The sequence below is a fragment of the Callorhinus ursinus genome, unplaced genomic scaffold (genome assembly GCF_003265705.2).
Source record: "Callorhinus ursinus isolate GAN/ISIS: 27379988/994484 unplaced genomic scaffold, GSC_fseal_2.0 scaffold18, whole genome shotgun sequence".
NCBI lineage: Eukaryota > Metazoa > Chordata > Mammalia > Carnivora > Otariidae > Callorhinus > Callorhinus ursinus.
In genome coordinates, this window is record NW_027397080.1 from 9,942,844 (window position 1) to 9,968,959 (window position 26,116).

The 26,116-nt window shown below is 41.6% G+C and overlaps 1 protein-coding gene across 3 annotated transcripts; it reads left to right on the forward strand.

The window, feature by feature from the left end:
• Window positions 1-6,034: 6,034 nt before the first annotated feature.
• Window positions 6,035-21,931, forward strand: SFPQ (splicing factor proline and glutamine rich). Of its 3 annotated transcripts, XM_073902934.1 has the most exons (13): window positions 6,035-6,952; window positions 7,845-8,033; window positions 8,367-8,668; window positions 8,768-8,863; window positions 9,762-9,958; window positions 10,061-10,145; window positions 10,386-10,503; window positions 10,830-10,878; window positions 10,959-11,080; window positions 13,511-16,701; window positions 19,867-19,910; window positions 20,813-20,900; window positions 21,840-21,931. In XM_073902934.1, exons 1-10 carry the CDS (start codon window positions 6,146-6,148, stop codon window positions 13,646-13,648), a joined length of 2,103 nt encoding a protein of 700 aa, XP_073759035.1. In that variant the 5' UTR covers window positions 6,035-6,145; the 3' UTR covers window positions 13,649-16,701; window positions 19,867-19,910; window positions 20,813-20,900; window positions 21,840-21,931. The 3 variants fall into 3 exon arrangements, with proteins under 3 accessions (XP_073759035.1, XP_025711491.1, XP_025711492.1); XM_025855706.2 differs by having other exon boundaries at window positions 13,511-19,910; XM_025855707.2 differs by lacking the exon at window positions 13,511-16,701.
• Window positions 21,932-26,116: the final 4,185 nt, after the last annotated feature.

Consider the following 26,116-nt stretch of genomic DNA (forward strand, 5'->3'; position numbering starts at 1 on the left):
CTGGGTCTCTGAGGTCAAAGAAAGCCTGGTTAAGTCCTGGAAGACAGATAGGAACTAACAAAATGTGGGAAGAGAGTGGCCAGAGGGAGACTATTTCAGTTGAGAGCATGATAAATTAAAATAACTCAGAATCAGTCGGTGTGACTCAAGCAAAGGATGCAAGAGGGAGAGATAAGGGAAGAAGAATGTGATGCCCAGAGAAACGGAGGGCCGCCTCAGGACTTTGGAGTTTTGTGTGCTTCTCCTAAGGGCAACGCGAAGACAGTAAGGAGTGTTTTGTTTTGTTTTGTTTAAAGATTTATTTATTTATTTTGGGGGGGCAGGCAGAGGGAGGAGAGAGAATTTCAAGCAGACTCCCTGCTGAGCCAGGAGCCCAACTCGGGGCTTGATTCCACAACCCTGAGATCATGACCTGAGCTGAAATCAAGAGTGGGACGCTTAACTGACTGAGCCACCCAGGTGCCCCAATAAGGAGTTTTAAAGAAGAGAGTAAGAAGCATCAGATTTGCTTTTTTTTTTTTGGAAGATTTTATTTATTTATTTGACAGAGAGAGAGAGAGCACAAGCAGGGGGAGCTGGAAAGGGAGAAGCAAGCTCCCACTGAGCAGGGAGCCCGATGTGGGGCTCAATTTCAGGACTCTGAGATCATAACCTGAGCCGAAGGCAGACGCTTAACCAACTGAGCCACCCAGGCGCCCTGACATCCCACTATTCCTAAGAAAACGCTACTTCATTGTGGTGGATCATTCTTTTAATCTACTGTTAAATTCAAGAATAGACTTTCTTAAAAAATGTATTACAGGGGCGCGTGGCTAGCTCAGTTGGTAGAGCATGCAGCTCTTGATCTTGGGGTCATGAGCTCAAGGCCCACATTGGGCATAGAGCTTGCTTTAAAATAAATAAAATAGGGGAGTGCCTGGGTGGCTGAGCCAGTTAGGCGTCTGCTTTTGACTCAGGTCATGATCCTGTGGTCCTGAGATCAAGTCGGCCTTGGGGGGGGGGGTCCCTGCTCAGCAGGGAGCCTGCTTCTCCCTGTCCCTCTATCCCTTCCCCCCGCTCATGCTCTCTCTTCCTCTCTCTCTCTCAAATAAATAAAATCTTAAATAAATAGATAAATAAATAAATAAAACAGGGGTGCCTGGGTGGTTCAGTTGGTGCATCCGACCCTTGATCTCAGCTCAGGTCTTTACCTCAGGGTTGTGAGTTTAAGTCTTGTGTTGGGCTCCACACTGGGGGTGGAGCCTACTTAAGAAAAAATAAAAATAAATAAATAAAATAAAACTCATTTTTATTTTATTTATTTATTTTTAAGAGGGTGGGGGGTGCAGAGAGAGAAGAAGAGAGAGAGAATCTTAAACAGGCTCCACGCCCAGCACAGAGCCCAACTCGGGGCTCAATCTCACAACCCTGAGATCATGACCTGAGCTGAAATCAAAAGTCGGATGCTTAAAAAAAAAAAAAAGAAGAGTCAGATGCTTAACAGAGTCAGTGACCGAGGAGCCCCTAAATAAATAAAGTTCAGATTCTTAAAAAAAAAAAGTGTTATAAATTTCTTTGCCTTTTCAAGAATACACTAACAAGACTTTTTTTACTCAACTCCCTTTGTCTTCAATACTCAATGCATTTAGAGGTCTTTGATTTTTTCCTAACAATAGCTAGTATTTACTGAGCACTTGAGAAACCGCTCAACACTTTGCATAATCCTCATAAGTTCCCTAAGGAGTATGTACCACCTGGGGAGTGTGTTAGAAAAGTGAAGGATCTTGGTACAAGGCCCTGGAGATGGAACCAGAGCCTGTTTTTAAGTGGTATGCTTTCATTCATTCATTCAACACATATTTATGAAGCATCTCTGTGCTAGTATCTGTGTTAGCTACCAGCGGTACAGCCTTAAAGAACTCAGACTCAGAATCCCAGTCTAACAGGGGCACCTGGGCAGCTCAGGTCATGATCCCAGGATCCCCTGGATTGTGCCCAGATCAAGTCCCATCGGGCTTCGTGCTCAGTGAGGAGTCTGCTTCTCTCTCTCCCTCTGCCCCTCTCCCGACTTGTGCTCTCTCTTGCTCACTCTCTCTCTTCCAGAAAAGCAAACAAACAAACAAACAAAAAACACCTCAGGCTCAGAATCCCAGCCTAACAGAGATCAACAATAAACAAGTGAAGAAACACACAAGATAAATACAATGTGTGAAGAGAGCTATTCTATACATGACACCATGTATAGGATGGTGTAACGGAGGCTTATTTTAGATGTGGTGGTTGGCAGGGAAGGCTTTTTCTATCTCATTCAAGCTGAGATAGAAGAATGAAGAAGCCATAACTGCAGAAAGTTGTGGGGGTGGGGTGAGGGGAAGCATTTCAAGACTGAGTAAACAGCAAGTCCAAGTACCCTGAAGCAAAAAGCGTCCAGACAAAGTAACTTGATAAATCCTAAGAACAAGTGGATGTTGTCAGGGAACTAGGCAGATAAAACGGTTAGGGCACCTGGTTGGCTCATTCAGTAGGGCATGCAACTCTTGATCTCTGGGTTGTGAGTTCAAGCCCCATGTTGGAGGTAGAGTTTACTTAATGAAAACAAAACAAAACAAGACTGGGAAAGCAGACCCGGGTCAGATCAGGTCAGGCTTTGTAGAAGCCACTTTAGGGCCTTTAAATAAAGGAGGAAAATGACATCTGAATTATGGATTTTTAAAAAGATTTATTTATATTCGGGGTGCCTGGGTGGCTCCCTGCTCAGTGGAGAGTCTGCTTATCCCTCTCCCTCAGCCCCTCCCCCCCTTTCTTTCTCACGAGGGCTTTTTCTCTCTCTCTCAAATAAATAAAATATTTTTAAAAAGATTTATTTATTTATTTGGGGGGAGGGGCAGAATGAGAGGGAAAGAGAAAATCTTGAGCAGACTCCCCACTAAGCAGGGAGCCCATGAGGGACTGATCCTGTGACCCTGAGATCATGACCAGAGCAGAAATCAAGAGTGGGAAACTCAGCTGACTGAGCCACCCAGGCGCCCCGAATTATATTTCTTAAAAGATCACCCTAGCTGCCATATGGAAAATGGATTAGAGAGCGCCCAGAGAGAAAGATGACAAATTAAAACATAGTTGCGGTAATTTAGCTGAGATGGAGGTGAAAAAGATTAGGTTATAGTGGTAGAGATGGAGAGAGGTAAATGGATTCATGATACACTTTGTAGGTTAGAACCGAGTTTTGGGGGGGTGGGGGGATGGGTTAGCCTGGTGATGGGTATTGAGGAGGGCACGTTTTGCATGGTGCACTGGGTGTTATGAACAAACAATGAATCATGGAACACTGCATCAAAAACTAATGATGTAATATATGGTGATTAACATAACAATAAAAAAAATTTAAAAAAAAAAAAGAACCGAGTTTTGGATTTTATGATGAGGATGAATCCCTGTTATTTTTTAACAACTAGGTGATGCTACTTAGTATGCTGGGGAAGACTGTGGGGAAGAACAAGTTAGTTTGATAACATCAAGAGCTCCAGTTTAGATATACTATATTTGATATGCCAGGGAGAACTCCAAGTGGGAGAGGTCTAATAAGTAGTTGAATATATGACATGGGAACTCAGAGGACAGACCTACCCTACCATGGAAACATAAATTTAAAGATTATTAACATTTAGATGGTATTTGGTCTTGAAGAGATTATCTATATAAGGAGAGAACAGTTGTTAAAGAGTGTCTAGAAATGAGCTCTGAAATATCTCAGCATTTAGAAGTCCTACGAGGGAGGAGTCAGCAACGGAGAAGGATCCCTGAAACAGGAGAAAAATCATCAGTATGGTGTCACAGAAGCCAGTGAGAAAAGTGTTTCATGAAAGACAGAGGGCCACCTATGTGGAAGGTCGCTAACAGGTAAAAAGATGATTATAGAGAAGTGTTTATTGGATTTTGCAACATGTGGATCACTGGCATCCCTGGCAAGGCATCCTTTCAGGGGAGAAGGGTGGACAATAGATTGGGGTGGATTTAAGAGGAAATAGGGGTGAGGAAATGGAGACCTCTAGTGTAGACAACTTGTTTTAGTTTTCTTGTAAAGAAGGATGAAGAAATGAGATGAAAGGATAAAGGGAAGGTTTTATTTATTTTTTTTTAAGATGGTAATGTTCCAGTAGAAGTAATTGATGATACAGCAAGGAAAAATCCTTGAGAAGGCATGTGGGGGGTGGTGGTGGTGGTGGTGGTAATCCACAGCACTAGAGGAGGGGTCTGCCCTTTGATAGGGGCAAAAACACATCTTTCGTGGTATCAGGAAGGAAGACAGAGGATGGGTACAAACACAAGTAGGTTTGAGGCTTGCCATCTAATGAGAATGTTCCTCTCTGATGATTTGTATTTTCTCAACGAAATAGGAGCATTAGTTATGGTGAAGTGAGAGAAGAAGGTGTAAAAGTTTGAAGAGAGAAAGCATGAAATACGCTATCTCTGGAAGTGGGGAAGTGGGAAAGTGAATTTACTAGTGAGACTCAGTAAGAAAAAAGTCTAATGCCCTTTTGAGACTTGTGGTCAAGAATTTAAAGTGAAAGCGTCAGCTCTTGTTAAGAAAATGAATTGTTGGGTCCAACTGGAATTGGGGTTTTACCAGGTGAGTATAACGGAGAAAGAGAAAAACAAGAATTGTATTTGTAAGCAATCATAACATCTAAGCCTGGTGACAGAAGTTATGAATATAGGAATGTGAAAGTGAAAAAGTAATACATTTAATGATTTGAAGGTTTTGAGGAAGTCAAAGAATCAGAGTTACTATTGACCAGACAGTTGAGATGCTTGAAAGATTTTAGAGATGGTGTAGTTACTGGCAATAAAAAACACAGGATGACTATGACGAGGGTTGGGTTGGGTGGGTATTATAGGATGGAAGGGGAGATTGTTGGAGGTAAAGAATTTGAGAGTATTGGGTAGTCATCCAAATAGATGTTGAATGATGCGCAGAAGTAGAGATGGAAAGGAAGACAATGAGCCATGAGCTAGTATTAATTGAGGAAGGAATGATCCATCAAAAGGTCCATAGATGACAGTAACTTGGAGGAGTATTAGGGGACATGGCTAGGGTACTTAAAAGTTAGAGAGTTTGAAGTAAGGATACTGGCCATTGTTTGATTCCATATAGATATTTTAACATTGTAATTTTAAAGTATCTTAATCTGTTCAGGAGTGCTAGTGGAATTTGTTTTTGAATTTTATTTATTTATTTATTTGAGAGAGAGAGGGGGAGAGAGCACAAGCAGGGGAATGAGGCAGAGAGAGGGAGAAGCGGACTCTCCGCTGAGCAGGGAGCCAAATGCGGGACTCAATCCCAGCACCCTGGGATCATGACCTGAGCCGAAGGCAGACGCCCCAGTGCCAGTGGAATTAAAGAAAATATTATCTTCCTTCCGTGATTTATGTTTGTAAATTACTAGTCTATACACATGCATGTACACAGTCAAAACTTCTTTTCTTTTTGAACAGAGTGCACTAACTTAAGCCTATTCCGAAGTTTATACTGCTAAAACAAACCTGTAACTTCGGTAAGGTTCCAAAATGAAATCAGTAAGATTGTGTGTGAAATCGGTAAGATTTTATTTCTCTAATTTAATTGGCCCCTCGCAAGGTAGAGTAGGTAGTAGGTACAAGGAATTTATGCTTTTGAACCGGAGAACATCTGTTCTTTCCCGGCAAGAATACCGGCAGGCAGCTCTTGGGGGTAATCAAGAAAGAAAAGGGTCCTCTAACATCTCTCCCCAGGAGCTGATAGGGCCTTGGCTATCAGGGAAAATTGCTCTGGCGAACCCATTCAAATTTCTCACAGCAAATCACAGTGGCCTACAGCCAACTCCTTTTCCGCTCATTGGCCAACTGGAAACTTCAGGCCCCCCCCCCCAGGCCTCCCTCTCTCATCCGGAAGCCAATCGGAAAGATTAGCGCTCCGTAACTTAGTGTCATCAAGTACCGTACTTGCAATTGGCTATTGGAGCTACCGATCGAGAAGGAGGCGGGGCCATGCCAGCTGGCCTATATAAGAGGAGGACAAAGGCGGCGCGCCGCCTGTGTCATCCGCCATCTTGTGCGAAGCAAGGTGGCCTCCACGTTCCCTGAGCGTCTTCTCCGCTTTTGCCTCGACCGCCCCTTGATCACAGACATGTCTCGGGACCGGTTCCGGAGCCGTGGCGGTGGCGGTGGCGGCTTCCACCGGCGCGGAGGAGGCGGTGGCCGCGGCGGCCTCCACGACTTCCGCTCCCCGCCACCCGGCATGGGCCTCAATCAGAACCGCGGACCCATGGGTCCCGGCCCGGGCCAGGGTGGCCCCAAGCCCCCGATCCCGCCACCGCCTCCGCACCAGCAACAGCAGCAGCCACCGCCGCAGCAGCCGCCACCACAGCAGCCGCCGCCGCTTCAGCCGCCACCGCATCAGCCGCCGCATCAGCAGCCTCCGCCGCCACAGGACTCGTCCAAGCCCGTCGTTCCTCAGGGACCCGGCCCGGCTCCCGGAGTGGGCAGCGCTCCGCCGGCCTCCGGCCCGGCACCGCCTGCTACTCCTCCGACCTCCGGCGCCCCTACGGGGCCTGGCCCCACCCCGACCCCGCCGCCCCCTGTCACCTCGGCGCCCCCTGGGGCGCCCCCGCCCGCGCCGCCGAGCAGCGGGGTCCCCACCACCCCGCCTCAGGCCGGGGGCCCGCCACCTCCCCCCGCAGGGGGCCCGGGCCCCGGGCCTAAGCAGGGCCCAGGACCCGGAGGCCCGAAAGGCGGCAAAATGCCAGGCGGGCCGAAGCCCGGCGGCGGCCCGGGCCTAAGCACTCCTGGCGGCCACCCCAAGCCGCCGCACCGAGGCGGCGGGGAGCCCCGCGGAGGCCGGCAGCACCACCCGCCCTACCACCAGCAGCACCACCAGGGGCCCCCGCCCGGCGGGCCCGGCGGCCGCAGCGAGGAGAAGATTTCCGACTCAGAGGTGAGTGTCTCTTGGAGCTACGCGTCGGTTTCCCTAAGATGGCGGCGGCCCCCTCCTCCTTCCTTTCCCAGCCTCCATTTTGTCGGAGACCGGAAAAGGCGCGTGCGCGCGGGCGGTGGAGGGCGGGGCCGCTGCCGGAGCGAGGGGCCGACGGCGTGGGTCCGCTAGCTGGACCCGGCCTGGCGGAGGGTGGCCTGAGGAGGCAGCGATGAGAAGCTGTGCTGGGCCCTGTTAAAGCTAGCGGCTCTTGGGAGCCAGAGTGGGGCGTGAATTGTAGGATTGGAGAGGTCGGGGAGTTCTGGCCTCAAAGCGCGGGCGCAGGTCGTGGGGGTGACAGGTTTTTGATCACTTTTTTTTTTTTAAAGATTTTATTTATTTATTTGAGAGAGACATAGCGAGAAAGGGAACACAAACAGGGGAAGTGGGAGAGGGAGAAGCAGGCTTCCCACGGAGCAGGGAGCTTGATGTGGGCTCGATCTCAGGACCCTGGGATCATGACCTGAGGCGAAGGCAGATGCTTAACGACTGAGCCACCCAGGCGCTCCTCTTTTTTCGTTTAATACTTGATCACCATTTCAACTTAATGTTTGCTACGATTTAGGTTTGTCGGGGACAGTCAACAGAGACAGCTGATGAGGTTGCTTGTGTAGAGTTGAGTCTAGAGAGGGCTGTAGGTCTATTACCGAGTATTCTGGATGGTTTGGGTTGTTTGATGTTTGGATAGTTACTATGTTGGAAATACCGCAAATACAGAATCTTGACTTTAAATGGAACAGAAGAGCAACCCGATTGGTGGTATTAACCCAGTCTGGGAACAGCGAACATTGTTAACCTGGACTTTTCAACTTGCTAAGGTCAGTGGTTTCTGAAAATTTCCTTCTTTTTTCATTAGGGGTTTAAAGCCAACTTGTCTCTCTTGAGGAGGCCTGGAGAGAAAACTTACACTCAGCGTTGTCGGTTGTTTGTTGGGAATCTACCTGCTGATATCACAGAGGATGAATTCAAAAGACTATTTGCTAAATATGGAGAACCAGGAGAAGTTTTTATCAATAAAGGCAAAGGATTTGGGTTTATTAAACTTGTGAGTTTTTTCTTAACGTGGATTTAGAGGGCTTTTTCCCCTGTTTTTCACTACTACAAACTCTAGTGTTCAAATAGCAATAAGTTGGTCTTTAAAATTTTCGTCATTAAAAAAAAAAGATGCCACTGTTGTGAATAATTGTTGATACTAAGAAAAGAGAGGAGTGGGTGGGTAAGACCTTTACCTACCCTGGGTGGTGTCAGGGAGGGCTGCCTGAAGATACTTGACTTGAGCTGGAGGAAGAAAGGGAGTGGGAGTAAGCCTTTTGACAGTTTGAGTGGGCACTAACCAATGTTGAGCTTATATTAACATGAGTATGTCTGATACTTTCAGGAATCTAGGGCATTGGCTGAAATTGCCAAAGCTGAACTTGATGATACACCCATGAGAGGTAGACAGCTTCGGGTTCGCTTTGCCACACATGCTGCTGCCCTCTCCGTTCGAAATCTTTCACCTTATGTTTCCAATGAACTGTTGGAAGAAGCCTTTAGCCAATTTGGTCCTATTGAAAGGGCCGTTGTAATTGTGGATGATCGTGGAAGATCTACAGGGAAAGGCATTGTTGAATTTGCTTCTAAACCGGCAGCAAGAAAAGCCTTTGAAAGATGCAGCGAAGGTGTTTTCTTACTGACAACGTAAGTTCATATGCTTATCCTACTTTTTATTTATTAACTTGGATGAAGAAGTTGGGATAAAACCGAAACCAGTTAAGATGGAACCGTTTTTGTTATTAGAACTCCTCGTCCAGTCATTGTGGAACCACTTGAACAATTAGATGATGAAGATGGCCTTCCTGAAAAACTTGCACAGAAGAATCCAATGTATCAAAAGTAAGATTGATTTAATCTAAGCATTTTTTTTTTCAAAGATTTTATTTGACAGAGACAGCGAGAGAGGGAACACAAGCGGGGAGAGGGAGAAGCAGGCTTCCCGCGGAGCAGGGAGTCTGATTCAGGGCTCGATCCCAGGACGCTGGGATCATGACCTGAGCCGAAGGCAGATGCTTAACCGACTGAGCCACCCAGGCGCCCCTAATTTAATAAGCATTTTTTAATTGTAAATGAGAACTTGTAATAATTTTTCAATTTTGCTTAGAGAATGCAAAAATCTTTGAAATGCGTATGCTTGAGAGAAATCTAGGGCTCAGGAAGTTTAGAGGTTTTGAAGTAGAGATACTTAAATGCTTAATGTTTGTTGCTGAGATAGGAATATTTTATATGTAGTTTTGTCCTTAAAAACAACGGTGTGATGAATAGGTATCTTTTTAAGGATTGGAAGAAAATACTCTTTGAATAGAAATTTGGTTAGAGGAAATAAAATTAGGAAATGGGGACGGTAGGATTTATCTCCATTGCTCTATATTCTCCATTACTGCATCACTCTTGAACCTATTATTTTTATATTTTTTATTACCTTGTAAAGATTGATTTATTAGAGAGCACGGGTGAGTGCGCGTGGGGTGTGGAGGGAGAGAATCTCAAGTAGACTCCCTGCCAAGGCAGGGCTCAATCATGACCTTAGCCAAAATCAAGAGTCAGACTGAGCCACCCAGGCACCCCTGGAACATGTCATTCTTGATGTGAGGCTATTTTACATGAACCAAGGGGGCCTATACCTTTTGGCATTTCTTACATGTGATAGGCCGGGTGGGACATCCGTGTTTTTAGGGCAACCAGGTAGTATTTGTTGTGTGTGTCCCCAAATTGGTTCATGTTTAAATATTGTCAGGGAGAGAGAAACGCCTCCTCGTTTTGCCCAGCATGGCACATTTGAGTATGAATATTCTCAGCGATGGAAATCCCTGGATGAAATGGAAAAACAGCAAAGGGAACAAGTTGAAAAAAACATGAAAGATGCAAAAGACAAATTGGAAAGTGAAATGGAAGATGCCTATCATGAGCATCAGGCAAATCTTTTGCGTCAAGGTAAAAGACCCTCTTGTGTAAATTTCCCTGATAGGATCAGTCGCTTTTTGAATTTTTTAGAACCCCATTAATGTGAATTCACAACAATTTTCTAATGTTCAGATCTGATGAGACGCCAGGAAGAATTAAGACGCATGGAAGAACTTCACAATCAAGAAATGCAGAAACGTAAAGAAATGCAACTAAGGTAAAATTTTTGTTAAGCTAATTAGCCTTTGCTTCTGGGTTAACATTTAGAGGAAATGACGCCTGTTTTTGTTGCCAGAATGCTTCTAAGTCTATTCTGCACTCTCTCCAGACCTTCATTTGTGTTTGCTGTAATAACCTAGACTTGTAAAGTTCTGAGGCAAACTACTAGCTTTCTTCAAATTGGCTCTTAAAAGATATGGATGGCACTTTAGTTTATATGCTTGATGACTATTTCTAGGCAAGAAGAAGAACGACGTAGAAGGGAAGAAGAGATGATGATTCGTCAGCGTGAAATGGAAGAGCAAATGAGACGCCAAAGAGAGGAAAGTTATAGCCGGATGGGCTACATGGATCCAGTAAGTAAACTTCTTTTGAAATGTAATTGGAGTTGTCTACAAAACTTGTAGGTATCTAAAATGAAATTTTACTCAAATAATGACCTTTCACTTCATTGCTGTTCTTTCTACAAGTGTGTTATTATCACAGTTAATACGCTTTGTTTTATTTTCTTGGCTGGGCCTAAAGATTTCATTAGTTGGGAGGAAGCTTCACGGGTTTTCTGATAACTGAGTCTCAACAATTGGTTTTAAATGTAGTCTTAACCTTTTTTTGTTTTGGAAATTTCTGTCTTCTCAAGAATTCTTAGTACAGGTGTATGAAAGGGCTTTTTCTTTTCTTGTAGAGAGAAAGAGACATGAGAATGGGTGGTGGAGGAGCAATGAACATGGGAGGTAAGCATGAAGATCAAATTAGCAATACCATTAGAGAGCAATGTTCTGGTTGAGTTGTAACCAGCATTTTTGTTTCCTAGATCCCTATGGTTCAGGAGGCCAGAAATTTCCACCTCTAGGTGGTGGTGGTGGCATAGGTTATGAAGCTAATCCTGGAGTCCCACCAGCAACCATGAGTGGTTCCATGATGGGAAGCGACATGGTAATGTATCCTGTATGACGTAGTACAAAGGAAATTCTCATTTTTCACAACTTACCTGTGTGTGTTTTTGTTTTTTGTTTTTGTTTTTGTTTTTTTAAGTAGGTAACTGGACCTCTTTTTAGTTCCCTTATCATGTAAATCATAATTTTGAGGAATACTTTGGTAACATAGAAGAACTCAGTGTGCGGTAACCTAAACAGAAACGGTTGCCAAGAAGTCAATGCTGTCAGTAGTATGTTGGAGTTCTCTTTGGCAATAAGTAGACATAGGTGCTTTCCATTATATTGCTTGTGTACTTTTGCACTCTAGCACATGGCAAATCCAAATTCTAAATGTTAGATGATGTACCTGATTATTCTACATCGAAGTAAGAGTAATCAAATGGCAAACTGTCATTCATTAAGCTGATATTTGCCATAAGTATGAATCAGACTTGTAGTTTATAGTTTTAGGCATGTTTTAGTGATGTGTAGGACTTTGACCTATATTTGGTGTGGTTTCTACCCATGAAAAGGGAGTTGTTTACTGTTTCGACTCGTCGTTTCCCACTTGTTGGGCCTGTCAGTAGGTGCACCTTCTAAAATAAACTGACATCTCTATTTTGCTACAGGATAGCAAAAATGAGTGACAATTTTAAGCATACTAGTTGTGTGCATTTGATCTGAACCTTCTTGATGCTTCCATATTTTAACTGTACAGATAGCCTATCAGGATGCTTTAAAAACCACCAAGTGGATTGGTCTAAGTGGCTGTGTTAGGGCTTTACAAATCCGTAGGAAAATTGAATATTGGATTAAGAGGTGGGTTTAGAGAAGAGTGCATTTTCACAACTGAACTAAATCTGAATTGGTACACGTGCAGGCTTTTGGCAAAGGAGGGAAGCTTGCAGCACTTAGCTCAGCTCGTTAGATTCATTTTACATATAGGAGTATAAGGATTTAGTATGGGGCCTCATCTATTAATCTACTTAAGGTTTTTTGAGAATTAGAATCATAAATAGCTGGTTGGGTTAAAACATAGTGTTACTAGTTTTCTTTAAATTGAATTTTAAAAATACTGTGGGTAACATTTTGGTTTATATGCTTTCTAAAAGGTAGATTGTAGGTCTGTATCAAATTTGTAAAATATAATTTGACGTGATGTTCCCACAATTAAGGTTCTTTGTATGTCCCGTGTAACAGGTAGGGTTCTAAGATGTTGTAATAACATAATCGTGAAACCCCAAAATTTTCTTAGAGCTTTTGCGATATACAGCATAATGCGCTAAAACCCTGAGATTTTTAGGATTTTGAGAAATAAAGAATTGAGATTTAGTTTTTTAAGTAGCCCTGTAGTATTTAGTAGGAAACATGTTGGAACTATGTATAGGAACAGTTAAACCCTGATGCATTTCCCCCCCATTTTTGGAGTGATGCTCTCAGTAACTTATTTTGAGTGGAATTTGAAAGATAGTTGAGGCTTCTGTGCTTTGTTATATCTATAGGGTTTTTCTGTTGGGGGAATATAAGTTTCTCAGATTAGAAGTACTTAAAATTAGGTGGAATAATGAAATCCTGCTTTATTGCAGTTATTTAAGCTTGGTGTTTAGGCTGTTTGGGAGATAGCCAAAACATGGAATCATAGCTAACCAGTGGACTTTCAAAGACCCGAAGGAAAAGCTGGGCCGGTGTGGGGGTGGGCTGTATATTCAGTCAATTTGCAAGAATATTGGCTGCTACTGTGAACATAATTGTCTCTGGTTATATAGTGATGGTTCTGAAAGTGGTATACCTGTGAGAATATGGCAACACTTTTTTAATGAAGTTACTGTGCCGGTTAAGTGACTAAATCTGCTAGTCTTTTATGCTTTTTCTTTTTGTAGTCTGGTAGCATTTTATTAAAACTTTGAACCTTTTAAGGTTTCTGCAACTTTTAGCAGATGTGTCTTAAGATCTTGAAAAGCACAAGGTTTCTTATGCAGCTCATGCCACTAACTGGTGAGTAGGTCTTTGTCACTTCATTGAGTGCATTGAATCTGTCTGGTTGGGCTTGTTAGGCTTACTTGGAAATTAAATTTCCTGTTCAGACCTTGAAAGTGAGAAGTTTGCAAGCTTTTCCAGTGGGTTAATCTGATGTGAAATTTCTTAAGACTCATTTTGGAATGGGTTTTCACATCTGCACTAATTCTTAAATTTTTTAGCACTACAGGGAAGACCTATTCTTTGAAACAGGTGTATGAGAATGGCTCAAGTGGGAACATACCACAAGGCATGTATTATCGTAAACTAATTTTCAAATTACCCTTTTTTCCTTTCTATGTTCCCGGTACCTGTGGATCGACTCATTGGTGATTGTATCGACGAACGTTGACTACGGAACCTTCTAAAATATTTACTTAACACACATGGACATCAACTACATATAATGAACTGTTAATTACTGTTCCAATAGCGTACTGAGCGCTTTGGGCAGGGAGGTGCGGGACCTGTGGGTGGACAGGGTCCTAGAGGAATGGGGCCTGGAACTCCAGCAGGATATGGTAGAGGGAGAGAAGAGTATGAAGGCCCAAACAAAAAGCCCCGATTTTAGATGTGATATCTAGGTTTTCATTCCAGTTTGTTTTTGTCTTTTCTTGTTTAGATACCAATCTTTTAAATTCTTGCATTTTAGTAAGAAAGCTACCTTTTTATGGATGTTAGCAGTTTATTGACCTAATATTTGTAAATGGTCTGTTTGGGCAGGTAAAATTATGTAATGCAGTGTTTCAAACAGGGGAATTTTTTTCCTTTTCCTTTTTTTTTTTTTTTAACTGTATAATGTCCCTCAAGTTATGGCAGTGTACCTTGTGCCACTGAATTTCCAAAGTGTACCAATTTTTTTTTTACTGTGCTTCAAATAAATAGAAAAAATAGTTATAATATTGATCTTCAACTTTGCCATTCATGCTTCTATGCACATTAGGCTAGGTATTCCACTTTGAAAGCATGAGCGTGTCTAGGCCTTCGAATGGCACATGCCATTTCTGGGAAATGTATCTGTAGGCTAAGTATTGCTTTCTACAAATAAGTACCCCCTTGTTTTAAAAAGAAGAAATGCATATTGAAGTAGTTTCATGATTTGATTTGTTTGGCATTATAGGAAGCAAGCTGGTGCTAAGTATTTTTAAATGGTTATGTAAGCAAGCTGAATTGTAAATCTTCCTTCAGGAATGTGTATTAAGATTATGGAATGGGTGAAAGACTATTGGTAGGGGGAGAAAGTGGGTATGACTAAATGGATCTTTATGGCCCTATGATCTATCCTTTCCTTGAAAGTTTCTGAAGAAAAAGTGGAAAGATCATTCTGTTGCATTCCTCCATTCTTGTTTTTAAAAGAACAAGTCCCAAGCCCTACAAATGGCTTGTATTGAACTTTCACATTTGAATTAAAGATTGTTAAACATGAAGCCTTTTCATGTATTACTTCAAGCGATTTATGAAGATGGGGTTTAGTCTGAAAAATGCAACTCGAAAGTAAGCGTAGTAACCATAAAGTAGGTTTAGCTATATATGCATTTGTACTCTGTAACTTTTATATCTCCTTGTGCTACTGCTGGTGGGCAAAATCTGTAGGACTATAAAAATCTACTTGTTCTCTTGTCTAAGTAAACTAGTGGTGACTGTTAATGACAAGTAGGGTTCCAGATAACGATTCTTACTGTAAAATATTTGTTAACTTGTTTTTCATAGTTCACTTTCGATGTAGCACTAAATCTGGAGAGAGTTGTTTATGCTACACAGTACAAATAGCCCTTCCTCCCACCGTAAAGTTCTGGAGTGTTTCGATGGTGTTGTCAGTTGATTGTCAACTTCATTGAATCTCCTTCCATTAGGATAAGACATTTTGACTTAATATTAAAGTAGATTTAGTTACTGTTGTCTGTTTAGTACAACGGGAACCTGTTTTCCCAGTGCATATATGTTAGCAGAGGAACAACTTCCTAAAATTAGGTAAAGTAATTGAACGGTTTGGCTTTGTTCTTAGTTATGTTTCCATTCAAATTTGTACATTACAGAACTCTTACTATGGAATGTGTCTTCCTCCTTTTCACCTCTGTTCTTGGTGCTAATTGGCAAAAGTAAAATTCTAAATCAAATCTTGGTTAAAATGCTGAAGTTTAGTATTGTGCCTGAGTACAAAGGGAAACCTATTGTTGAAACAATTGAGCACTTTCTGCATAGGAACCTGGATAATACTAAAAGTAAAACACTAGTGGAGTATAAAGGCATGTCACCCAATTATGGTTGTGTGACTGACAGGTACATGGTGTGCTAATTAAGGAAGAGAATCTCCTTAGAAAATGCTCATTATTTCTTCACCAAGACACTTGGAAATGGGTAGTAGTTCTACCATAATTCTATCAATGAGGAAGTTTTGTCCTAAGTCATCAACTGGTGATATGTATGAGGTTTTCTGTATGGAAACAAGGGTCTGGATTTGAAAGGGATCCATTACAATTTGATTGAATTGTATGGTAGGGACTCCACTAATGATAAAATAAGGGGTGTTCATGGGACACCCACAGAGGGTGAACTTGAATGTGTGTGGGCGGGGGCTGGTGGGGAAGTGGGAAAATCTGCCTATAAAATTAATGTTTCAGTTTATTTTTCAGATTACATGCCTTTCTTTATAAGGGATGCTGGCACAGACCCCTAAAATAAGCTTTTGTTAGTACTGTACCTTTGAAGAGTGGTGAAGGATGCTAATGGATAATCTCCTGAAAGTTGTGGCTTTGATAGCCTTACTGTGGGCTGTAGAATTGCTAAACGTTGTTTAGCAAATAATGTTGCTTAGTTTCAACTAAGTTTTGCCTTTCATCACTGAAACAGCAGTGTACCAAGGGTTGTAAGCTACTCAAATAGACTTTCAATAAGTCTTGGAATGCATATGGTAGTTTTTTAGACTAACGTGAATTTAAATCATCTTAAAAAAAGGAATTTCCTAAAAGCTGATAATGAAATGTGGGGTGGGAAAGGGAATGTAGTACTTTTGAAGTATTTTAGCCATTTTTCTCATTTAAAGAAACCACCTGCCCCCATTTCCTCTTCTCCACTTTCTCTCATAATTTTAAGAGGAACACTGATCCGTTTTAAGCTTATTACTCCTAATCTTTAAAAACTGCATTCTCTAAGAGACCCAGTGTATTTAATTAGGTACCTTATAAGATTAACCCAATGGCTCACATTCAGTGAAACCATAATCCTCTTGGCTTAGAACACTAATTAAACTCCTAAAGAAGTACTATAAACCCCACCACTCTTTATGTATAGATGTATTATATCACTAATATAAACAGATAATAATTTGGGAAATTGTAACGTTACGCCTGTGCAATTTTTTATGAGTGGCATATTATGGCAGACAAAAATTTAGATACTTGGCTTTTCTTGGGCAAGCCACTATGTTGTGGCGGAATGTTTTCTGGTGTTCTTGGACTGCAATTGTGCACTATTAAAGTAGTGGCCTGCTACATAACTGCATTTAGCCAGCATTTCTGCAGTGCGTAACTGTGAGGAACGTAGTACCGCAAATGGCAATGGACATTAGGACCCGGATGTAGTATTCCTGCTTGCTCCAAGATTCTCATTGCCGACTGCATACAGGTAGGTAACAAGCAATATAATCTAACTTGGTGACTTGCTATGTACTTTTATTCCGTGGGCATTCTGACATCACACTTCTGACAATGAAATTACAGTGCAGCACCTAACACTTGTATGGTAAAGCTAGTTTCTATCAAAACTGCGTGGGTTTGGGTTTAGAGCTGTAATTTGTCAGGCAGAATTCAGTGCTGTTGCAGTTCTCAGATAAAAAGTGCAAACTTGATTCTTTGGTATGTCTGATTCAGTTGCGTGGTTTCCTTTAGTTGCATTGTAACTGAAGAGAACCTGGAGCACGTCAGTGGTGTGGGGGAGAGGGAGTCAAACCATACTTGGGAAGTAGAGCGCTTTTAGCATCTTGACACGGACTGTATAGCATGCGATACTGAGTCTCTGTTGGAGCAAACTGACCTGCTCATAGGTCAGCAATATCGAATTCAGAATGCAATCTTGGTAATTATTCTGCAAGTTGAGTGAATTAAGACTAAAAGCACAGTTTTTTTGGTAATGTGATTTAAATTTTTTTTTTTAATGGGCTTCATGGGAATACCTTTGTTACTAACGTGGGCTTAGGCGGGAATCTAATGTGTATAGTACAAGTTACGTGACTTGTCTAAATATGTCTTATGCTCTAAACCTGGGGGAAAGTGGTGTGGCATGTTGACTTGCCTGCAGTTGCAGACATGTTGGGAATTGTTTCCCAATCCTAAGACTTCGTCGTATTCTGTAGGATAACTGCAAATGTTCAGAGTAGCTTTTCGAATTTGGTTCCCTTATTAGCTTTAGGGATGTGATGTTATATAATCCAAAATGTTCACAAAAAAAAAAAAATCTTCAGAATCACCTTCTTTTGTTACTTAGGACTTAAGCTTTGTAAGCTTTGCATCGACTGTTGTTCCAGACCTCAATTCAACTTAACTTTGGTCTCCCGAGCTGGTTTTTAGCTAGCATGCATGAGAAACAGCTTTCATGTATAATGCTTTCTGCTCTGTAACTGGAAAGTTCGGTTTACTTTGCATAAATGCCGGTGAAAACTCTTTCATGACTATGAGAATTTTCTTCCATTGTATCAAGAAAAATGGCTTGCTCTTTGGCAAGCAATTCACAAGGTGGGGACAAATTGGTACTTTAATAATGTAGTCTTGTTCAAGCAAATACCTTGACTCTCCTGTTAGGTAAAAAAGCAAATGGTGACTAGGTTCAGCTCTATATTAATAATACAATGCAGTGCAAACATAATGCTCAGTATTAGTGACAGAAGAGTCACTAAATTGGCATACAACCCTGATGGGGTTTTCCTGTGGCATAATTCATTAAATCGGTGGCCAACACTTGCTACCGTGATTTAGTGATTCGAGTGCTTAGAAATAAAAGCTCAGGTTTATTTCTTAACAGCCAATAACAATTTTGAGAGAATGTACTTGTTATAATCTGTGGACTTGAGGAACATCACTGGGGGGGGTTAATTTTGCTTCATTTCTGCTTATTTCAAGATGAATAGGTTTTTGCACTTTCAAATGAGAAACCTGTGACTTAAGTCGATTCTTACTAGTTTCGATTTGTATGTAGCTATAATTTGTGAATCTTAGTGTAGAGGATCTTAAAATCACTCACTCAAAAAGCTGGGAATAAATGGGTTGCAGTAACAACACTATACCGAGGTGCTTGCATTGTATTTCATAGTCTTTTCTTGTTACAAACCAAAATTAATTCTTTTTAATGAGAATGGTCTAAGGTCAGAGGTGTGATGCCAGAATGCGTTTTCGTACTGTTAGGCCCTTGGAACAGATACCGGTGCTTTCTGAAAGATGAAAGAAATGGAATGGGTGCTCTTCACACAAGGTTGCAAAACCTACAAAGAATGCATAATAGTCTCATTTTTCCCCAAGAAAAGAGATGCGTGTGACTAGTTTTGGACTTTTAACCTTAATGGGGGTTGCATGTCTCCTATTGTTAATCATTGTCAGCTGCAGTGACATGATCCACAGTCCTGCATTTACTGCCTTTCCCTTAATGATTTTGGACAGGTTTGAGAGAGCCAGGATGTTTGTTCTGGGCCTTTATTTGGTTTTGGCTTTTGCTGATAATGTTTCAGTGTTCTGTCAGCTAGTGCAGTTCTCAAATGGCTGCCTATTAGGGAAAGAATTCTGAGGATTTGACTGCTCCTAATCATCTGTCATTGCTGCTAGATAATGATTGGCAATTTTTAAGACTCAACTGTGGAAATCTCACAGTTGGTAAACCATCAACCATAAAAATGTTGCTTTTGAACACCAGTGCTGAAAAGATTTTATTTGGAGGGTGAAAAGGGGGCTGGTGGATGCAGGATAGGATAATCTGGAGAATGGGGGAGAATGCAAAACGATATAGTATCCCTTATGGATGGTACATGTGCAACAGGGAGCTCTTTTTTTTTTATCCCCTTGGCAGTAACTGATAATCAGGGAGGAAGAAAAACCTGGAACTTGAATTAAGGCTGATCTTTCTGGTTTTTGTGCACTGTGGCCCTGCCAGGCATATATAGTGAAGGTGAATGTCTTCTCCCTCAGAAAAACTCAGGTTCCTTGCTGTCCCGAATAAGGCCTAGCTTCCCTGCCCTAGCTTTCCCTAACTGAAAACTCAGGACTTGGGAGGGAAAGAATGAGGCAAATGCAGAGGATTGCAGGATAACAACTGCATTGTTGTGTACTGTGGAATGGGGAGGGCACTCCTGGAGGACTCCTGCTGCAGGTGGTCAGTCCACCTGAGAACGGAAGACATACTTGAATGGGGAGCAGGGTATGTGCTTTTATATGAAAAGAGAGCTGATGTTAAAACTCATTTGGTAAGGTAAACGTTGTCACATACCTTCACATAAGGGATAGTATATTTTGGGTTGCAGTCAAACTTGATTGTGCTCAGACTGGTGAAAATAGATAGGCTTTTGTATTTTAAATAAGATACAGTTTTTATTTGAAATGAGCTGTCTACTTTATTACTTTACATAAGAATAATTTTAGATTTTTTCCCCCCCATCAAGTTTCTTCCTGTTTTGTTTTTTTTTTAATGCTGTAACTTGCCCCTAATCTTTGTCTCTGGAATTTTACTCTTTAAATTTTGAAGTTAACTAGCATTTTCAAACCTTTATACCCTTGTCTTTTATATTAACTTTCTCTTATTATTCTTTAGGTAAGAATGATTGATGTTGGCTGATACTGGAGTACTCATTCCAAGTAAGTTTCCTTAGAAGTCCTAGCCTATAGAAGACTTTCGAGTGTGATTTGTTATAATGGTTAAGTAATGTGAGTTAGCTTTGTGGGGTGAAACGTGTTTGATTTTTAAGATGTTTACTTCTCCTAAGGTAATATCCTAATATCCATGTGTTTTTGTTTTTGAAAATGTGGGGGCACCTGGGTGGCTCAGTTAAGCATCTGCCTGTGGCTTAGGTCATGATCCTGGGGTCCTGGGATAAAGTCCCGCATCGGGCTCCCTGCTTCTCCCTCTCCCCCTCATCCACTTGTGTTCTCTCGCACGCTTACTCTCTCTTTCTCTCAAGTTAAATAAAATCTAAGAAACCAAAAAATGTGGATGTGAGTTGGAGAGAGAAAGTGGGGACTATTTATTTTATTTATAGAAGTGTCAGACAATAGAAGAATTGACAAAAGGACATGGCTGAAACCATGTTGTACGCCTGAAACTAATAGAATATTGTATGCTATGTTTCAATTTTAAAGTACAGGATTTTGTAAAGAAAACCGTCAAAGAAGGCTTGAATTGGTGGAGAAATGCCGCATTTTTAGAACTCTAAATTCCACTTCTGACCCATTCAGAATCTCCCTTAAGATTCTCTTTTACTTATCCAGCAAATAGTAGAGAACAGTCCAGTCATGGGTGGGAGGAAAATCCTGAAAGTGCGTGTGAGGAAAATTTAAAAGAATGTAACCGCGGTGTATTAACCAGGTTTTTTCTAAGCAATAAACAGAGTAAAACAAAAGAAAAAGACTGATTGGAACCCAGACCTGGGCCCCAAAATGTGCCTCTTGTTGATGTGAGATTAAGATGTATACACTAAAAGTTAAGAAAAATGTAATATGCTATACATGTTATTTTAATAAGATTATATTTTTAATGATAGGTGGATAAGCTCTTAGTCTTGAGATGACATCACACAACGTGAGCCAGGAAGGAAAGCCACAACTTGTTAGACTGAGGAAGTATCTTAAGTAAGTTGAATGTTTCTTACTCTGTAAACTGCCTTCAGAAGAACCCTTGGATGTTACAAACATAACTACTTGTGTGTAAATATTTCATTTTAACTTACTTTGTTTTAAAACTTCCTATGTAGGAAATATGTTTTTATAGTACTTAAATATTTTTATCCTTTTAACAGCCCTCTTGAGGTTGTAGACCTTGTTATGTTGGTTTGGCTCAAGCCTCAGAAAAACAGGGACTTTAGTTTTCTGTAGGAGTTTGTACGTCTCTTAACCTCTGTCCATAGAACTGTGCAAAAGAGGGTTTGGAAAATTGAAAGTTGCCTGTTTTTTAACCAAATAGTTAATATGATGGGGCCACCTAGAGTTAATGATGTCCTAGAAGGTTTGGCAGTCTTAAAGGGCACCTCAGCTCGGCTGTTGTAGCTGGGGAAGCAGTCGTAGACAGTATGTAAACAGATGAGCAGGGCTGTGTGCCAGTAGTTTTTGTTACAAAAAGGTAGTAGGTGGACAGTAGCTTCCTGTCTGCTCCCCCCATCTAATACAAATGGATATATAGTTAGATTATCACTCAGTTAAAGGGCTGTCGTAATCATTTAAACAAGAGTAAGGTAGAAGGAAGTAGAAATAGTGATAAGTAATTGACTAGATTTTAAACCTAGGGAAGGTGCCAATTAATGGAGTGTCTTAAGAGATCTCCCTTCTCAGAATGGTTGCTACTAAAGTTTAGTAAATGGAAGTAAACTTGAATCAACTAGCTGGTGACAAAGCCTAGTGGTAAAATCTGCATCTTAATCCTTAACTATATATATCATAAATACTGTTAATATCTCATTCCTTGGTTAGTATTACTTTGGTGTCAAAAAGTTTACTTGGTTGGTGCTAAATGATAAGTGTTTGACAACTCTGATTTTAACATCTTTTGGAGTAATTGTTTCTTTTAATTGGCAGGGTGAGGTGAACTGTGTCCAGAAAACGAATGAGGAAGAGGGCAAAGAGGAATGAGCAGCCTAATTGTTGTTAATAAAGACATTTTTAAATCAGATTGTGCTTTTATTTGTTTTTGTTTTTAAGTAGGACTTTTTGTTTTCTAAAATTTTCCTTATATGTCATCCCGTTGTTTTTAGGTGACATGGGCATAGAACACCATAATTCAGGACTCGGGCTTTTTGGCAGAGCTACTTCAAAATTAATTACTGATCAGCCTGACAGCCCTTCCTAGGCCCTTGTTCTAACTAAACTAATTAAGCCATCGATATTTTTAAATTGCCTTTATTCTTTATAGGTTTTATTCCTAAAATCAGTATGTGACAAATAACAGCAATTAACTATATGCCCCTCCTTGATTGGGTTTCAGGCATAATACCATTTTGTATCCCACTTTTGTATTTCCCAAAACAGTTGTCAGATGATGGTTAAAGGGTACTCACATTACTTCACAAAGAGGCAAAGACAGAATTACATCTTGCCAAATAACATGTTTGGGTTACCCTAAGTAGCAATTTCTTGAAGTTAAAGCGGAATTTCATATGTAGTAAAATATGGATAGATTCTTTGAATTTAAGTGTAGGGAAAAGATTGTTATAATTGACTGTAAAATCTGCTTAATAAAGAAATTTGGAAGTAAATCTGCTTTTCTCCCTTCACTCTAGTCATTCTAGTCATTGAAACTTGACAAGAGGTTAGTCGAAGGGCTCTTTGGCACCAGCTTAAGCATTTGTTCAGGAAAAGGTATGAGACATATATGTTTAAAAGGTAATTCTGTTGCTATGTCTCTGGTGGCCACATTACTAATAGTGCAGAATTTCAGAAAGCACAAGCACTAAGTTGTTAGCGTGCCATAATTAAGTAGAGGAAGCTCAGAATTTAGAACATCTTGCTCAGTGTTACTTGAAAAAGCACAAAGGAAGAGTTGAAAGCCAAAGCAGTCACTGCTCCCATGGGATTTGCCTTGAAAACTGTGTACCAGGCGGGGATGAGATCAAGACCGTCCTGTTAAATCTCAAGCTCCTAGTCCTGCTAACTGGTTGGCATTTCTTCAAATAAGAGGCCAGCCATCCCAAATCCAGAATCTTCTCAGTTTTTTTGTTTTAAGATTTTATTACGTCAGAGACAGCGAGCACAAACGGGGATCAGCAGGCAGAGGGAGAAAGCCTGATACGGGGCTTGAACCCAGGACCCCAGGATCATGACCTGAGCCGAAGGTGGATGCCTATCTGACTGAGCCACCCAGGCGTCCCTCAATTTTTGTGGGGGGGGGTTTTCAATTTTGTTAACTTCTGATTGCTACCTTAGGAACTTAATGGATCTCAAGGCAAAAATCATTTGCAGTACAGTGGAGTTAGGGGCATGATGGGGGTCTTCACTACCGGAGTTCCAGGTGTTGAACTATTTGTCTAGCTGCATTATCTGCCAAGTCACTGAAGTTGTTTGCTTGTCGGTAAAAACAGACATAGTAGTTTGGACAGTAGAAAGTGATGTACTTGGTGTTCAGCACAGTCTCTGGCATGAAAGGAGCATATGGTATTTTAAAATCTGTTTACTAGGGGCACCTGGGTGGCTCAGTTGTTAAGCATCTGCTTTCGGCGCAGGTCATGATCCCAGGGTCCTGGGATCAAGCCCCGCATCAGGCTCCCTGCTCTGTGGGAAGCCTGCTTCTCCCTCTCCCACTCCCCCTGCTTGTGTTCCCTCTCGCTGTATCTTTCTCTGTCAAATAAAATACTTAAAAAAAAAAAAATCTGTTTATTAGTCACCAGAGTTCACAGGCAGCAAGTTAAGGATTCTTTCCCTTTATACAATGTAATACGGTGTGTGATCTATACTGGATAGCAAAAATAGAGGAGTATGTTCATTTTGGTAAGCTTTTAGACCATGGAGTCCATGGTGGAAAATTAGTAATAGGTCCTTTGTATTGAAGGAATTGGGAGGTCTGGGAGAGTGCTCCTGGGAAAGGCCATTTAATTTTGACAAGGTACTTAACCTTGTATTACTTAATCTTGTATTAAGTAGGTAGGGATTCTCAGGGCGCCTGGGTGGCTCAGTCGAAAAGTGTCTGCCTTCAGCTCAGGTCATGGTCTCAGGGTCCTGGGATCAAGCCCTGCATCAGGCTCCCTGCTCTGCGGGAAGCCCACTTCTCCCTCTCCCACTCCCCCTGCTTGTGTTCCCTCTCTCGCTGTCTTAAAGTCTCCAAAAAAAAAATTCTTAATCCTATCAGTTGTATGTTGGTAAATTGGCATTTTTAGGACTTGGCACAATGCTGGACAGATGTTATGGAGACAAGGTAGGAGAAAGCAAGCCTAAGAAAGCTCAGAGCTCAAAACGTGACAAAAGTCCACATGATTTTAACAAATATATGGGGCTGTAATGTTCTGCATCCAAAATGAATTCCAAAGGTTCCTGAGGCAAGAGGGAGCATAGCATTTACTAACTACCAAGAGATTGAGCATAAAGACTGGGAAGAAATTAAAGGTTCAAATGGAAAAACATCCCATGTTCATGGATTTAAAGACGTAGTTGGAGCTCCTGAGTGATGGTTAAGTGTCCGTCTGGCTCAGGTCATGATCTTTGGGGGTCCTGAGATCGAGTCCCGCATCGGGCCTCCAGCTCAGCAGGGAATCGGCATCCCCTCTGACTCTGCCCCCCTCCTGCCCTTACTCTTGTGCTCTCGCCCTCTCAGTAACTTCACCTGGCAATATTCCCCAAATTGATGTATAGATTCAGCACGGTCCCAGCTGACTTTTTTTAAGATTTTATTTATTTGACAGATACAGCAAGAGAGGGAACACAAACGGGGTGTGGGAGAGGGAGAAGCAGGCTTCCCGAGGAGCAGGGAGCCGGACACGGGGCTCGATCCCAGGACACTGGGGTCATGACCTGAGCCGAAGGCAGACGCTTAACGACTGAGCCACATCCAGGTGCTGCCACCACCAGCTGACTTTTTGAAATTGATAAGCTGATTCTGAGATTCATACGGAAACTTACCTCATGCCCTATGCAAAAATTATAGCAAACTACTCTTAAACTCAGGAATTGCTCTGATTACTAATGTTGCATAATAAATTACCCAAAGTAATTTGGTACTTTGATCAGTCTTGTGGGTCCGGAATTTAGAAACGGCTTGACTTGGCCATTTTTTGGTTGGGGTCTCATGAAAATGCAGTCAGTTGGTGGGCTGTAGTCCTCTGAAAATTCACTGGGCTTCACATTTAAGATGGTTTATTGACAGAAGTGGCAGAAGCTGGTTGTTGGCCAAGAGCTTAGCTGGGGCTGTTGACAGGAGTGCCTATTTATGGCTTCAGCATGACCACCTCAGGGTAGTCAAACTTAACTATGGCAGCTGGATACCCTCAGAGTAAGCATCCCAAGAAGCCCTGATGGAAGCTGCATGACCTCTGACTTGGATTTGTCGCTTCCATATTTGGTCGGAATAGTCATAGTCCCAACCAGATTTAAGGGGAGAGGAAATAACCCCTACCCCTCAATGGGAGGATTGTCAGAATTTGCAGGTACAGTTTTTGGGTTTTTGTTTTTTGAATTTAGTATTTATTTTTTAAGTGCAGATAGTTTTGAGACCACTAAAGTCTTGAAATTCATAGCCTAATTAGTTATTTGTTCATTTTTTCACTTACCAATACACTTGATTTAGCCAAAAGTTTTAGCCAGAATGTCAAGAAATGATCACTTATCTGCAAGAGATTTTGTTGTCTCTTTTGTGCCAGATACGTATTTAAATACGTAGAGATAACAAAGATGAAAAGATGTCCTGTCCTCAAGATGCTCTTCTGGTGGGGAGGTCTACATAGGTGTAAAGGGGGAGAGACTTAACATTTTTGTATGTTCCATTTACATGTCAGACATTTGATGTAGGTCACATATAGGTTTAATTTATTCTCACAACCATTCACTAATCCTAGACATATGCTGAAGCATGGAAATAAAAAGAATGATCTATATAGTAGTAGGCAGTTGGATATTTTACTTATTTTTGAGTAGGCTCTATGCCCAACATGGGGCTCGAACTCATGACCCCAAGATTAAGAGTCTCATGCTCCACTGACAGCCAGCCAGATGCCCCTGGATGTTTTAGATGGAGATTTGTGTGGAGATTTGACAAGTAGTGCACTCAACAGTAATACATGTAAGGGATAAAAAGGAAGCAGGATTAGACAGGGGGAAGTTGACATGGGACATTACAACAGAGGTCTCAGCCAATCCATGAAATGGCCCTT

Coding starts and splice junctions, on each gene's coding strand:
- SFPQ (XM_025855706.2), top strand. CDS start 6,146: ATGTCTCGGGACCGGTTCCGGAGCCGTGGCGGTGGCGGTGGCGGCTTC. Junction 8,034..8,366: donor GATTTGGGTTTATTAAACTT/GTGAGTTTTTTC, acceptor TGATACTTTCAG/GAATCTAGGGCATTGGCTGA. Junction 10,146..10,385: donor CGTAAAGAAATGCAACTAAG/GTAAAATTTTTG, acceptor GACTATTTCTAG/GCAAGAAGAAGAACGACGTA.